Source organism: Gopherus flavomarginatus, chromosome 16, assembly GCF_025201925.1.
Source record: "Gopherus flavomarginatus isolate rGopFla2 chromosome 16, rGopFla2.mat.asm, whole genome shotgun sequence".
Classification (NCBI taxonomy): Eukaryota; Metazoa; Chordata; order Testudines; family Testudinidae; genus Gopherus; species Gopherus flavomarginatus.
Genome location: NC_066632.1, coordinates 23,694,518 through 23,708,657, shown reverse-complemented (window position 1 = coordinate 23,708,657; position 14,140 = coordinate 23,694,518). Strand labels below are relative to the sequence as shown.

General features: G+C 44.7%; 1 protein-coding gene across 2 annotated transcripts; it reads right to left on the bottom strand.

Moving 5' to 3' along the window:
* Positions 1 to 601: 601 nt before the first annotated feature.
* On the bottom strand, positions 602 to 14,116 carry SMAGP (small cell adhesion glycoprotein). Of its 2 annotated transcripts, XM_050925468.1 has the most exons (5): positions 13,109 to 14,116; positions 10,429 to 11,709; positions 5,680 to 5,774; positions 4,014 to 4,091; positions 602 to 1,106 (listed from the first exon to the last, which is right to left on the bottom strand). In XM_050925468.1, the coding sequence occupies exons 3-5, from the start codon at positions 5,711 to 5,713 to the stop codon at positions 937 to 939; spliced, it is 282 nt and encodes a 93-aa protein (XP_050781425.1). In that variant the 5' UTR covers positions 5,714 to 5,774; positions 10,429 to 11,709; positions 13,109 to 14,116; the 3' UTR covers positions 602 to 936. The 2 variants fall into 2 exon arrangements, with proteins under 2 accessions (XP_050781425.1, XP_050781426.1); XM_050925469.1 differs by lacking the exon at positions 10,429 to 11,709 and having other exon boundaries at positions 13,916 to 14,116.
* Positions 14,117 to 14,140: the final 24 nt, after the last annotated feature.

The window sequence follows — 14,140 nt, the reverse complement described above, 5'->3', positions numbered from 1 at the left end:
AGTGTGCTCCAACGGTTAAGACACTGGGTTGGGATCAGGAGCCCTGGGTTCTTTTCCAGCTATGCCACTGACTTGCTGTGTGACCTTGGGCAAGTCACTTTCCCCATCTGTGCTTCCAGTTCCCCTCCCACTTGGTGGCCTTTTAGACTAAATTCTTCGGGGCAGGGACTTACCAAGTAATTGTACAGAGCCTAGCATGATGGAGGCCTCTAGGAATTACAACACAAATAATAACTATTAACGTTGTCCCTTAATCTAGTCCCCCCTTCCTTTAGGCAACCTGAACATTCTTTTCTCGAGGAGGGAGAAACTCTAGATCAGGGGTAGGCAGCCTATGGCACGCATGCCAAAAATGCCACGTGAGCTGATTTTCAGTGGCACTCATACTGCTGGGGTCCTGGCCACTGGCCGAGGGGGCTCTGCATTTTAGTTTAATTTTAAATGAAACTTCTTAAATATTTTAGAAAACTTATTTACTTTACATACAATAGTTTAGTTATATATTATAGACATAGAAAGAAACCTTCTAAAAATGTTAACATGTATTACTGGCACATGAAACCTTAAATTAGAGTGAATAAATGAAGACACGACACAGCACTTCTGAAAGGTTGCGGACCCCTGACTTAGATGTTTATTAGTCCTTGTTACAAACCATACAAGGAATTGCACTATCATCACAGCTGGCACTTTTACATTGTAGTGCTTCCAACTGAATCACTTCTAAGTGGGAGATCCTTTCCTTCGGTTTGATAATCATTCTATGCAGTGGAACAATGGTTGAGGTTAGCATTGTGCACGTGTTAAATTAATCCAAGAAGGAAAAGTATAATAAATTAGGGGAAAAAAGGCTCTAGATCCCAGAGTCCAGGAAACATGGGCAGTTTAGCATCAAATCTGAGTACGGCGTAGAAGCTGTTAGCCCCACTTTATGGGTTATATAAAATATTCCTCCTTTTCTCCTTTGGAAGGCAGGTTCTCCATCTGTACTGACACATCTGCTTCAGGTTGCTCATAGGTATGGTAGCTACCTTTATTCTTGTACAGGTATATGATGATCACTACCAGGACTGTCAGTAGTGTGATGAAAACCACTGTGATGACACCTTCCGAAGAAGAAGAAAGCCAGGTTAGGATATGGCCTTGCACAAGTCAGCCTCTAGCTGCTCACTTGGAAATCTGCTTGATCTGTAATAGTACTAGCATTGGTCATAGAGCAGCAGAACAATATGGGATGCTCGCAGGACTACATTTATTTCAAACTGGGAAAATAGTACAAAAGTGTATATTAAAAAATAATTTACTTTAGGGGACAAAGAAGAGCTACAGAGTGGTACACCGCTAGCCTGGGATTTAAGGCCTGGTCTACATTGGGTGTGTGTGTGGTGCGGGGATCGATCTAAGATACGCAACTTCAGCTACGAGAATAGCGTAGCTGACGTCGACATATCTTAGATTGACTTAGAATCACTTTGTGTCTTCGCAGCACAGGATCTACGGCCTCCACTCCCCCGTCGACTTTGCTTCCACCTCTCACCAAGCTGGAGTTCAGCAGTCGACGGGAGAGTGATCGGGGATCAGTTTATTGTGTCTACACTACATGCGATAAATCGATCTGCGACAGATCGATTGCTACCCACCGATCCGGCGGGTAGTGTAGACGTACCCTAAGTCTAGATTCCATTCCCTGCTCTGTCCCAGATTTCATGTGTGACCTTGGCCATGTCACTTGGGACAGATTTTTAAAGGCATTTTGGGTCCTAAAGATGCAGATTGAAAATCCCACTAGGTGCCTATCTGCATCTCGCCATACAGCAGGGCCAGGGAGCAGTGGGAGAGTGGTCAAGGGGAGATATCTAAGCCATAGGCTAATTAAGGCATGGTTCCCTGTAGACTAGGGAAGGTTACTACAGGTTAATTGGAGCACCTGTAGTCAATTAAGTCCTTTTCAGGAACCTAATAAAAAAACCCTGCTTCAGGCAGACAGGGTGGTGCAAGGAAAGAGAGAGGACTGAAGTTGAGAGGCATGTTGCTGAGAACCGAAAGACCAGAAGACTGGAGGAAGGGAGACTCTGCCCCAACGTCAAGGACCGACCCAAGGGGGAAGAGGGTAAGAAACCTGCAGGGGCTGGGGCTCAGAGTGTGGAGCAAACCCAGACCCCCTTCCCTGCTTTCCTCCTCTACCACCTTCCTGGGCCACTAGCGGGACCCTCAGCACCCCAAGAGCAGAGGCGAGGGGGTGGCGTCCTAGCTCCCCACCAAGTAAAGGACGGGATCCACCATCCCATCATCAGACATTTTGCCACAATCTTTAGGCACCTAAATACCTTTTAAAATTTATCGCTTGGTCTGTATGCCTCAGTTCCTCATCTGTAAAATGGAAAGGATAGGAAAGTACTACCTCATCGTATGTGATTTACTATGTTAAGAGTGTGAGAGGCTCAGATACTATGCTGATGGGAACCATATAGTCCTGTAATATCATTTACTATATTCATGCACGGATTTGGGGAAACTGTGTGGCAGGGACTGCACAGGAAAAGACGTGGGTTTCATGTCTAGCTCTGTGACTTGTGATCTTGGACTTGCCATTCAACGTTTCTGTTCCTCAGTTCCCTACCCAGAAAATGACAGTAATATCTCACTTGCTGTTGAGAAGATTAAGCAATTAATGTTTGAAAGCTTCAGAAGCAAGATGGATTTGTCATGATGTTTAGAATGAAAGTGATTAACCACTGGGTGAAAATGATATAGGACACTCCTCTTTTTCCTGATCTTTAAATAGAATATCTTTTGGAATATTAGTAAAGCAGCTGAGATTATGCTAAGGTGTTAGAAAAAACAGTTTATCAGCAGTTTCTGACTACTGGTCTCTGTTACGGGAAGTTATTTCAACATTTCAGCCATTAGCACGCAGATCGCTCTTAACCAGCAACACACTATACCCAGAAGAGATGCTTCAGACAACGGCACCTGTAATAAAGTGTTACACTGGGAAATACGGTATCGAAGCAGCCTATGGCAAGGCTTGGAGACTGGCTAAGAGCCAAGACTAACCTTATGTGCATGGACAGAGATGGAGGTGGCATTGATTTGGTTGGGTGAGTAGCTGAATAACCCATAGATATTTTTTTTCCTACATCCATTTCCTCTTCTTTCTCTTAGTCCTGGTCTACACTGGCAGCGGTGGGGATATCAACCTAAGATATGCAACTTCAGCTACAAGAATAGTGTAGCAGAAGTCGACGTATCTTAGGTCGACTTACCTCACGTCCTCCCGGCATGAGGTCGACTGCTGCTGCTCCACTGTTGACTCCGCTTCCGCCTCGCACCACGGTGGAGTACAGGAGTCAATGGCAGAGCGATCAGGAATCAATTTATCGCATACACACTAGATGTGATAAATCGATCCCCAATAGATCAATCTACCCGCTGGTACCTTTAGTGTGTGGTGGTGGGGTTTTTTTGTTTTTTTTTTTTTAATCCTGACCTGAACTATATCTTTTGTCTCCTCTCTGTGCTTAGATCCTGGGCTGGGAGAAATTCACTGTTGCTTTAGTTCATGTAGGTCATCTATGGAGGGCCACTCTAGAGTTGTTCTCAGTAAAAAGGGACTGAGAGGCTATTAAACTCCTCTGCCTGGAAAAGTTCTGCAGCTGTCAGCTGGATAAAAGTGACCTAGCTTCAGGCGCTGTTATCACAGTTAACCCCTCGGTGATATGACTTGGTGTGGTGCATTCCTGGCGTGCATATCTACCGAGTGCTGAAATTTTGTGCCTTAGCTTGGAATTGCCAAGGTCATCTGTCTTGCAATATGGCCCCTTGCGGCAGTGAAAAGAATCATTAATGCCTCTGCGTGGAAGAAAGATGAGTAAGTCCTGTAAGGTGAGCTACTTTGATTAGGCTCTGAGTTTTACCTGGAAAGTGTCTATATACCTATGTATCGTGGTGCAGAGCAGCGTGATGGCCTGTGTGCTGGTTGGGATCAATGTGCAATGATAGTAATGTCCTACCTGTGATGACACCCACACTGGCTTCTTCTTGGAGAGACGGCGTATTTATCCTCTTCAGAAAAGTGGTGGTCAGCTCTTCTTTACAACGCCAGGGGGTGAAATTGAGAAGAGAGAGGAGGGAGGGAAGAATGTAAATGACACTGTTATTGAAGCATCTTCAAGGCACTTACAGTAAAGCCTTTGGAGGCATCTAGTTACACAAGAATAGGTCTTATCCTAAGACTTGTTTAGTAGTGCTGGTTGAAAATTTTTCATTGAAATAGTTTTTGGTCTGAAAACAGGTTTAAAATAAAAAGAAAGTATTTCTTCCCACAACGCAGAGTCAGTCTGTGGAACTCCTTGCCAGAGGATGTTGTGAAGGCCAGGACTATAACAGGGTTCAAAAAAGAACTAGATAAGTTCATGGAGGATAGGTCCATCAATGGCTACTAGCCAGGATGGGCAGGAATGGTGTCCTTAGCCTCTGTTTGCCAGAAGCTGGGAATGGGTGACAGGGGATGGATCACTTGATGATTACCTGTTCTGTTCATTCCCTCTGGGGCACCTGGCATTGACCACAGTTGGAAGACAGGATACTGGGCTAGATGGACCTTTGGTCTGACCCAATATGGTTCTTATGAAAAGGCCCTTTTGGCAAAAAAAAAATTTTTAGTGAAATTATATTGACATTTTGTTTAGAAAAAAATAGGAAGAGTTTTGAAAAATGTAAAAACAGCCCAGTTTGACGCTTTTAGATCAAAAAGTTTTCGTTTTTCCATGGCAAAATGACTCTGGTTTGAAGCTCACTTCATTATATATATTTTAAAAAAAATGGTTGCAATCCAAACTAAATGTTTTGAGTCAATTTTTTGTCCTGAAATTTCATTTTCTTGCAGCATGGAAAATCAATTTTCTGACCAATTCTGTCATTTACCACAGATGAACCTCGAATGAGAGTGAAGTCTGGAAACTTTTAAACCACATGTTAATTAATTGAATGATTAGAGCAGTGGCCTTGATTAGCAGCCCAGAGGTAATCAACACTTTTTGCCAAATCTGTGGACTTTAATGGTGCAACATGCCTGTTGGAATCTGTGAGTTTTGCTCAGTTCAAGACTCCAAGACTTGGTTTAAAAGGCAGAACTGATTTAACAGCATCTTTCCCATCATTCTGTGGCATTATGTAATCAGGCTATCTCCTTGCACAGCATGTTATAAATAGCAGCAGTGCTACCAGCAGGAATGGTCTGGCAGTAGCTCCGTTCCAAATTGTCTTACAAGTTCTCAACCTGAGACAATTTCTTCTGGCTATATTTTGAGTCAACAGGGAGTGAGATTCTTTGTTTAGGGATGTCTGTTTGTCTTCATGTGGGACAGTTATAAAGGGGTCTTTTGGACAGGGAAAAATAGGAAAAAAATAGAAGCTGCATGCACAGCATGTGTTTTTCCTACAGTTTTCAGCAGAAACAATCTTGCATTCACAAATGCTTCTACAGTTTGGCTTATTATAAACTTCTGCCCCTCCTGCTAAGATGATGTATTGTAAGATGAGGCTACATATAAATCTGCCTCTTCATTTCACGTCATGCAAGAGGTGTTGCTTTACCCTGCCAGCTAGTAAACCAAGCTGTGATTTACTGACTCCTTACCAGGTCTGCAACCTGCCAAGCTTTCAAGCGCTTCATACCTGTAGGTAGCAGAGGTGATGGAGTAGCTGCCATGGATCTAGCTGAGTTGCAGGTGTTTTTGTCCTTACACTTTAAATTTTGGGATCTTTTAGAACTAAAAAAACAGCAAGAAAAGTGATGTTAGATTTATTAGCGTCTTACAATGGGGAATGTAACTCAGTTAATTACCCTTATGCTTAGTTATGGTAGAATCTGAACTTTTGATCAGTCACCCAACATCAAAAAGAACAGGAGGACTTGTGGCACCTTAGAGACTAACAAATTTAGTTAGTGTCTCAGGTGCCACAAGTACTCCTGTTCTTTTTGCGGCTACAGACTAACACGACTGCTACTCTGAAACCATCATCAAAAGCAGCACTTACTTAAAGAAAAACAAAACACTCTAATTTGTGCAGATCTCATTGGAATAGTTGAGCCCAGGGTCAACCCAGGAGCAAGTTAAGACAAGCGGAGATTGGGAAAGCCCAGGTGGCTATCTTCAAGCAGGTCCTGTTCTATTTGTTCATTAAGCCAGGATCAGAGCAGACCAATGATGAAGTGAGGAATTGTCTCTAGATGTGCAATTAGTTCTCTGATTCAATTTAAGCACATATGACACTTTGCACCTTTAAAATGCTTTCCACGCACTAACTAGTAAGTCCTTACAACTTCTGCACCATGCATATAATTTTCTTTGTCATAAAAGGGGACAATGAGGCACAGATATGTTAAGGCCAGAATGTCTAAAGGTGGCCTTTGATTTGGAGGGGTTTAGTTTAGAGTGCTTCCCATGAGCCACGCTGGGCCTGATTTTCCAGGGAGCCACAGCTTCTGTTGACTTCATTAGGAGTGGTGGATGCTCAGCCCTTTGAAAACCAGGCCCGATGGGCACTCTGAATCAGAGGCCATTTTGAAAACTTTGGATTCAAGGCACAGAGTGTCTTTAGGACTTCTAGGCCTATGTTCATACCGCTAGCCCAGTGGTTCCCAAACTTTAACCCCCCGTGAACCCCTTTCATGAAAATATCAAATCTCGTGAACCCTCTCCTAAAAATGAATATTTCCAGGGATTTTCTCCCTTACTTGAGCATAAATTATAGAAGCAGCGACCTTGGAAATAATTTGGGTTTTCTATGACACGCTTATGACACACTCTTTATTACTACATTATTATTTATCATGACATTATTAATTTTATTACATTATGAAAATGGCAACACTCTTCCAAGATTTCACTTTTGTAGCTCATATCACTGATTATGCCTTCTACATGTTTCATCAAGGAGTACCAGACGTGAAGCAGCACGAAGGTATTTAAGAAGCCAACTCAATAAAGCATTCCTCCCACAAGCATTCAGGTCTTGAGCAGTCCAGGCAAACAACGCATGACTACAGCAAAGCTTAAATTTGTTCTGCCAGGAAGTCATGGTCACAGGGCTCAGGCTGCCAGACCGCGTGCGTGGGGTCTCTAAGGACCACTCTGTCCGCCATTACAGAATTTTTTGTCTGAGAACCCCCTGATACATTTCATGAACCCCAGTTTAGGAACCACTGCACTAGAGTTAGGGATTCTTGTTTTCAGTTTGACCTTTGCCATCACTCTCCTGATCAGGAACACTCTTAATGCTCTCCCTGGGTGGGTAATAGAGTTACCACCTTTGAAATGCAAACCTCCGCCCCCTCCCACTGCAAGTCCACCGCACTCCCAACCACAAGGCAACTCTGCAACCCCTCACCTTCAGCAGCCACTTATGTTATCTAGAAAGAGAACACAGAGAGAAGACTGATGATAATGCAGGTCTCCTCACTCTTGCATGACTCAAACCCTCTCTCACAGGGTATGCAGTGTGCTTGTCTGTTGGTGGGCAGTCAGCTGCTGTATTTTCAACAAGTTTGATCTGTTTTCACTTAAACTGTGGAAGTGGGGACCACTGCAACATCTTGAGCTGGACACAAACTTTTAACATTAGGTATCCCAGTGTATTGTGAGAATGCAAATCTTTAGACCCATGCAAAAAAACCCAGCAGAGTAAATTATTTTTCTGGCAACTAGCAAATCCACTACAAAAACCATCCAAGGCTGGTAAAATACCAGCCAGGTGGTAACCCTAGTGGGTCAGTACATGTATACAAAGAGACTGAAGAGTTAGGTGAGAACTTCTAGGCTCTTATTACAAGAGCACGTCATTCGCCAGGATTTGTGTGTGAACCTGCTACATTTTTATTAATTGTCAGGGGGTTGCTCAATTAATAGACTTGACTGGTTTCTAAAATCTAATAACTCTGAATCTTAGTAAGCAAACTCTGAACAGGAAGACTAAAGCCTTTAACATGAAAAAATAAAAAGAGTTCTAGATAACTGGCTCGACCCCAAGCAAGCGAGATATCTTACCACATTCTGCTATACTGCGGTTTGCATTGCCTAAGTCCAAAAATCTTGCTTACCAAAGTAGTGATGCCTGGCATTCATATTGCCTTTTTTTCACATTCAAAAACACGACCTCAACCATTAAACATGTGGAAAACTCCAGGGGCTAATAGGCTGCACTCAATACTTCCATGCTCTTGTAAAGATTCTTCTCAAACACCTTGTCAGAGGAACCGCCCTCATATCTGGATCTCTGGTTTAAATGGCAGTTGCAGTTAGATCTGTGTATTTTATTAGGCAGGGCTCTGCCTCATACACTTTGTTCTAAAGGCTGAATGACTCACCCAAGCACTTGCAATAAAATTGGCAGTTGCTTCCCTACTCAAATCAAGTATCAGAGGGGTAGCCATGTTAGTCTGGATCTGTAAAAGCAGCAAAGAGTCCTGTGGCACCTTAGAGACTAACAGATGCATGCATCCGACGAAGTGGGTATTCACCCACGAAAGCTCATGCTCCAATACGTCTGTTAGTCTATACGGTGTCACGGGACTCTGCTGCTTTTACTCAAATCAAGTGACTCAGCTGCTGTCCAGGAACTGACCACTAGGTGTCAGGCTAAAATAAATTTTAAAACAGCAGTTCAGCAACATTTCCCCATGCTCATTTTCCCCCCTGCTGTTACTCACACCTTGTTATCAACTGTTGGAAATGGGCCATCCTGATTATCACTGCAAAAGTTGTTTTTTGCCTGCTGCTAATAGCCCATCTTAACTGATTGCTCTTGTTATAGTTAGTATGGCAACACCCATTTTTTCATGTTCTCTGCGTATATAGATTTTCCTACTGTATTTTCCACTGCATGCATCTGATGAAGTGGGTTTTAGCCCATGAAAGCTTATGCTCAAATAAATTTGTTAGTTTCTAAGGTGCCACAAGTACTCCTATTCTTTTCTTTTTGCTGATGCAGACTAACCTGGCTACCACGCTGACACAAATTGGGTCAGAGAAGTGTCCTACAGTTTCTACTTCAGTATCAGTCTTTGTATTTAAAAGCACCTTGTTAACTTAAAAGCATATGGCACCCTGTGAGGCTGTAAACCCAGATGTTATCTATTGAAACTGAAAGATCTAAATCAGTTTCTACTATTTACCCTCCATTTTAGTCTGCGGTTGACTTGGGGCCAGATGGTATCTGCTTGTTAACCAGCTCATTATCATCTTGTGTTCTCCCCATGTGTGTTTGTCCACCTGTTGTGTCTCATTTTATACCTGCATTTTAAGCTATCCGGGGCAGGTCCTGCCTTTTTGTTACATGTTTGTACAGTGCCCAGTACAATCGCTCTGGGATCTTATTTAGATCTTACTGTAACACTTAACGAGAGGCCTGCACAGCCAAGCAGGAGTAAAGGAGAGCAAGACAGCCCCTTATATCCCCTAGCACAGTGAAGTGGACAGAAGCAGCCCTTGTAAGACCAGTAGCTTCTCTCATACCTGTGCAGGCGGGGCAGAAACTTCATTTGAAATCCCTCCACCTTCTTCCTCTCCAAAATTGCATCAGCACTGAGCTAGCATGAGGTGGGAAGTAATCCACAGGGGAAGCAGTGAGCTGTGACTCTGAGTCACAGTTTGTCTCATGATCTGCTCTTAGAGCTCCACACTGCCTCTTCCGCAGGCCGGATTGTGAGACAACACGCCAGCCCTTCATTGGCTTGGGCTCCTGTTCAGCTGGGCACTGAAATGTGAGCACAAAACATACCTAGCTACAACCCACAAAACTCAGCTACAGAGCAATCCAGGAGTCACTTTGACCTGCACACACTAATGCCATAGTGAGAGACTAGAAATAAATTCTGCCTCCAGAATTCAGAGTAGCAGCTGTGTTAGTCTGTATCTGCAAAAAGAACAGGAGTACTTGTGGCACCTTAGAGACTAACACATTTATTTGAGCATAAGCTTTCGTGGGCTACAGCCCAGTTCATCGGATGCATAGAATGGAACATATACTGAGGAGATATATATACACAGAGACAGAACATGAAAAGGTGGGAGTTGCCCAACCAACTCTAAGAGGTTAATTAATTAAGATGAACTGTTGTCAGCAGGAGAAAAACACTTTTGTAGTGATAATCAAGATAGCCCGAGCCATTACACACATTGAATCTATTTCCCCATGTTAAGTATCCACACAGCTTCTTGTCAAACTGTCTTAAATGGGCAACTCCCACCTTTTCATGTTCAGGGGATCAGGGGTGCAGGTTCTGGGGTGGGGTTGGGGAGGAGAGGTTTGGGGTGCAGGAGGGTGCTCCGGGCTGGGATTGGGTTTGGAGGGCAGGAGGGTGATCAGGGCTGGGGCAGGGGCATGGGGAGAGGCTCAGGGGTGCAGGCTCCAAGCGGCGCTTACCTCAAACGGCTTCTGGAAGCAGTGGCATGTCCCTTCTCCAGCTCCTATGTGGATGCATGTCCGGGTGGCTCTGCGCGCTGCCCCATCCACAGGCACCGCCCCTGCAGCTCCCGTTGGAGCGCTGGAGGGGGCCGTTGGAGCATGGCCATGCCGCGGCTACCAGGAGCTGTGTGGAGTGGCCCTCGACCTAGCGCCCCAGCTGGAGCACCAGACCAGGGCAAGCACCAGACCCCACTCCCCAGCAGGAGCTTGTGGGCCGTAGTTTGCCCACCCCTGGTGTAGGGCCGAAGAACCCCAATGAGGAGAGCATGCTCCCAGCTTGCTGGCTGTGCAGTGAACCTCAGTCCAAGCACTGGAGGGAAGAGAAAGGTGCTGCAGAAATGGAAGAGCGAATGTTGCAAAGCAGAGCCCCAGCAAGGGCTTTACCTTCAAAGGTGCTGACTCAGACAGGCCTCTCCGAAGCTCCAGTCCTGCCAGGTGCTGAGCACCTTCACCCTTGACGTCAATGGGACTAGTCACTTGAGTCCTGATTTAGGGCCAGTCTCTGAAAGGACATACCACCACCACCAGCTCCTTTGGGAATCCAGCTCTGATTTTGAGAGGCTGTGGTCTTTAATGCTCCGTCCCTCTCCAGACTCCTTGCTGATTGGGTGTAGTTCCACAGCCAGTGACTCACTTCCCTAACACAGTGGATATTTACTAATCTGTAAGTGGTTTTAAAGTGACATGGTGTTGCATATAGCTGTGCACGGAACCAAGGTTTTGGTGCAGTGGCCATTGCGAAAAAGAAACTGTTCACGGGGAAGCGAAACCAACATTTTTTTGCCACCAAAAAGTTAAAACACAAAACAAAAACGTCATCTTGGGTTTGAATGAAATGCTTCATTTGACCCAAAACATGTAGTTCCCAGGCATTTTTAAAATCAAAGCAAAGACAATCAGTCACAAAGGAAGGCTGATGGGGCTAACACCCCATAACCATTACGCCCGTGCTTAGAGCATGCTCTGACCTGGCACATAGAAGACACGTTTGAATCCGTTCTGAAGCAGGGTCTTTGAACCCAGCCTTCCATGAGTGCCTGAATCACCTGGGTATAGGGCATGCTGTGGTGGGGGGTTGCAGTCTCTTCTGTGGAAGCTGTTCCACTTTATATCAATCCATTTTCATTGGAGCAGGGACTGCAACCCAGGCCTTCCACATCCCAGAGTCTCATTTTCTCTTGCTAGCCCCATTTCTATTCCAGTAGCAGCTGATTGACCCAGGATGCATTGTGCTAGGTGCTGTACAAATGCAGAACAAAAAGATGGTCCTTAGCCCAAAGAGCTTACCAGCCAAGTCATGCTGCCATGGTCAGGGATACCTGCACAGTAGAGGTTGGATGGAGACCCCCCTCCCAGTTCAGTTTGCAAAAAGCAATGTGACTATCAAACCTAACCTAGATTCCAACCAGTGACCTAAAGGCTCAATCTCTCACTGCCAATGACCCTAGGCAACTGGTCCCCCCACTCTAAAGAGTCGTCTTTAGATTAGATTTCCAGAAAGCCTTTGACAAGGTCCCTCACCAAACGCTCTTATGTAAATTAAGTTGTCAGGGGATAAGAGGGAAGATCCTTTCATAGACTGAGAACTGGTTAAAAGACAGGGAACAAAGGGTAGGAATAAATGGTAAATATTCAGAATGGAGAGGGGTAACTAGTGCTGTTCCCCAAGGGTCAGTCCTGGAACCAATCCTATTCAACATTCAACATTCAATGATCTGGAGAAACGAGTAAACAAAGGTGGCAAAGTTTGCAGATGATACTAAACTGCTCAAGATACTTAAGCCCAAAGCTAACTGTGAAGAACTTCAAAAAGAGCTCACAAAACTAAGTGACTGGGCAACAAAATGGCAAATGCAATGTAATATGGATAAATGTAAAGTAATGCACATTGGAAAAAATGACCCCAACTATACATACAATATATGGCGGCTAATTTAGCTACAACTAATCAGGAAAGAGATCTTGGAGTCATTGTGGATAGTTCTCTGAAGACGTCCAGGCAGTGTGCAGCGGCAGTCAGAAAAGCAAACAGGATGTTAGGCATCATTAAAAAAGGGATAGAGGATAAGGCAGAGAAGATCTTATTGCCCTTATAAATCCATGGTACGCCCACATCTTGAATACTGCATACAGATGTGGTCTCCTCATCTAAAAAAAGATATACTGGCACTAGAAAAGATTCAGAGAAGGGCAACTAAAATGATTAGGGGTTTGGAACGGGTCCCATATGAGGAGAGATTGAAGAGGCTAGGACTTTTCAGCTTGGAAAAGAGGAGACTAAGGGGGGATAGGATAGAGGTATATAAAATCATGAGTGGTGTGAAGAAAGTGGAAAAAGTTATTTATTTGTTCCCATACTAGAAGAACTAGGGCCCAGCAAATGAAATTAATGGGCAGCAGGTTTAAAACGAATAAAAGGAAGTTCTTCTTCACAGCACACAGTCAACCTGTGGAACTCCTTGCCTGAGGAGGCTGTGAAGGCTAGGACTATAACAGGGTTTGAGAGAGAACTGGATAAATTCATGGTGGTTAAGTCCTTTAATGGCTATTAGCCAGGATGGATAAGGAATGGTGTTCCTAGCCTCTGTTTGTCAGAGGGTGGAGATGGATGGCAGGAGAGAGATCACTTGATCACTACCTGTTAGGTTCACTCCCTCTGGGACACCTGGCATTGGTCACTGTCAGAAGACAGGATATTGGGCTGGATGGACCTTTGATGTGACCCAGTATGGCCGTTCTCATGTCTCTAAGCAGCCCACCATATTCTGGCATGGTTCTAGTTTCTGCTCTTTGTGTTCCACATGCTTCGTTTCGTCTGTTTATTTGGGGAGGATTTTTCACTTCCTGCACATTCCAATGGAAGCCTGGTTGACAATTCAACCGCACTTGTGAGAGGCTTTAGAAGAGTCTGCTGAATTTACACTCCAGTGCAAACACAGCGCCTTGATGCCGCAGTAGCAATCTAGAGGGAAATTCTGAAAGAGGAATAGAGATGAAAGGGGAGCAACATTTTGGCTTTTGCATCCTGCCTCTGCTGCCAATGGTCCAGAAGTTGAAAATCCTCCCTCTGAGCCTGTGCTGAACTCCTGCAAGCACCACCAAGGGCAGTACCCTCAGGATTTGACCCACTGGACCAGATTCTCAGAAGTGTTAAGCATCCAGCAACTCTCACTGAGGGGCCTATATGGAAGCGAAGCTCTTTTGAAAAACTTTGGTGTTTGCAGTTAATCCACTCCAACTGAGCCTTCACCAGGGTCTCTCTGGTTTGTTTCTCCCTTATGCCACAGACTGTATTCAGCTGTAGGGCTGGATTGGGAGTTGATTGACACCCCAGGTGAGCAGAGATGGCTTGTAAAGTGGATCAGAACCAGTAGTGACTGCAAAAGTAAGTCTCTTGCCCCAAAACAGCACTATGCTGCTAGGAAACCCGCGCCTCCCCACTTACCTGATACCATGTCATTAGAGTAAAACACTCCAGCAGCGTGAGGTGTTTGCAGACTTCTCTTCCACCACTTATTTTCACAGAGCTCTTGAAACTGCTGGGAGGCTAAGGCGTTCCCTTCCTGCCTTACCTTTCCAGTTTCCCCACAGTGATGATAAAAGGCACAGTCATCCGAATGCCTTCCCATTGTTAACTCTTCGTTGGCAGGCGAGAAACAGAGAAAATACG

What these genes read in the sequence shown, in the direction of transcription:
- SMAGP (XM_050925468.1), bottom strand. Translation starts at nt 5,713, where the DNA reads ATGGCAGCTACTCCATCACCTCTGCTACCTACAG. An exon ending in ATCACCTCTGCTACCTACAG is followed by an intron (nt 4,092 to 5,679) that starts GTATGAAGCGCT and finishes GGCGTTGTAAAG; the next exon opens with AAGAGCTGACCACCACTTTT. An exon ending in CAGTGTGGGTGTCATCACAG is followed by an intron (nt 1,107 to 4,013) that starts GTAGGACATTAC and finishes CTTCTTCGGAAG; the next exon opens with GTGTCATCACAGTGGTTTTC.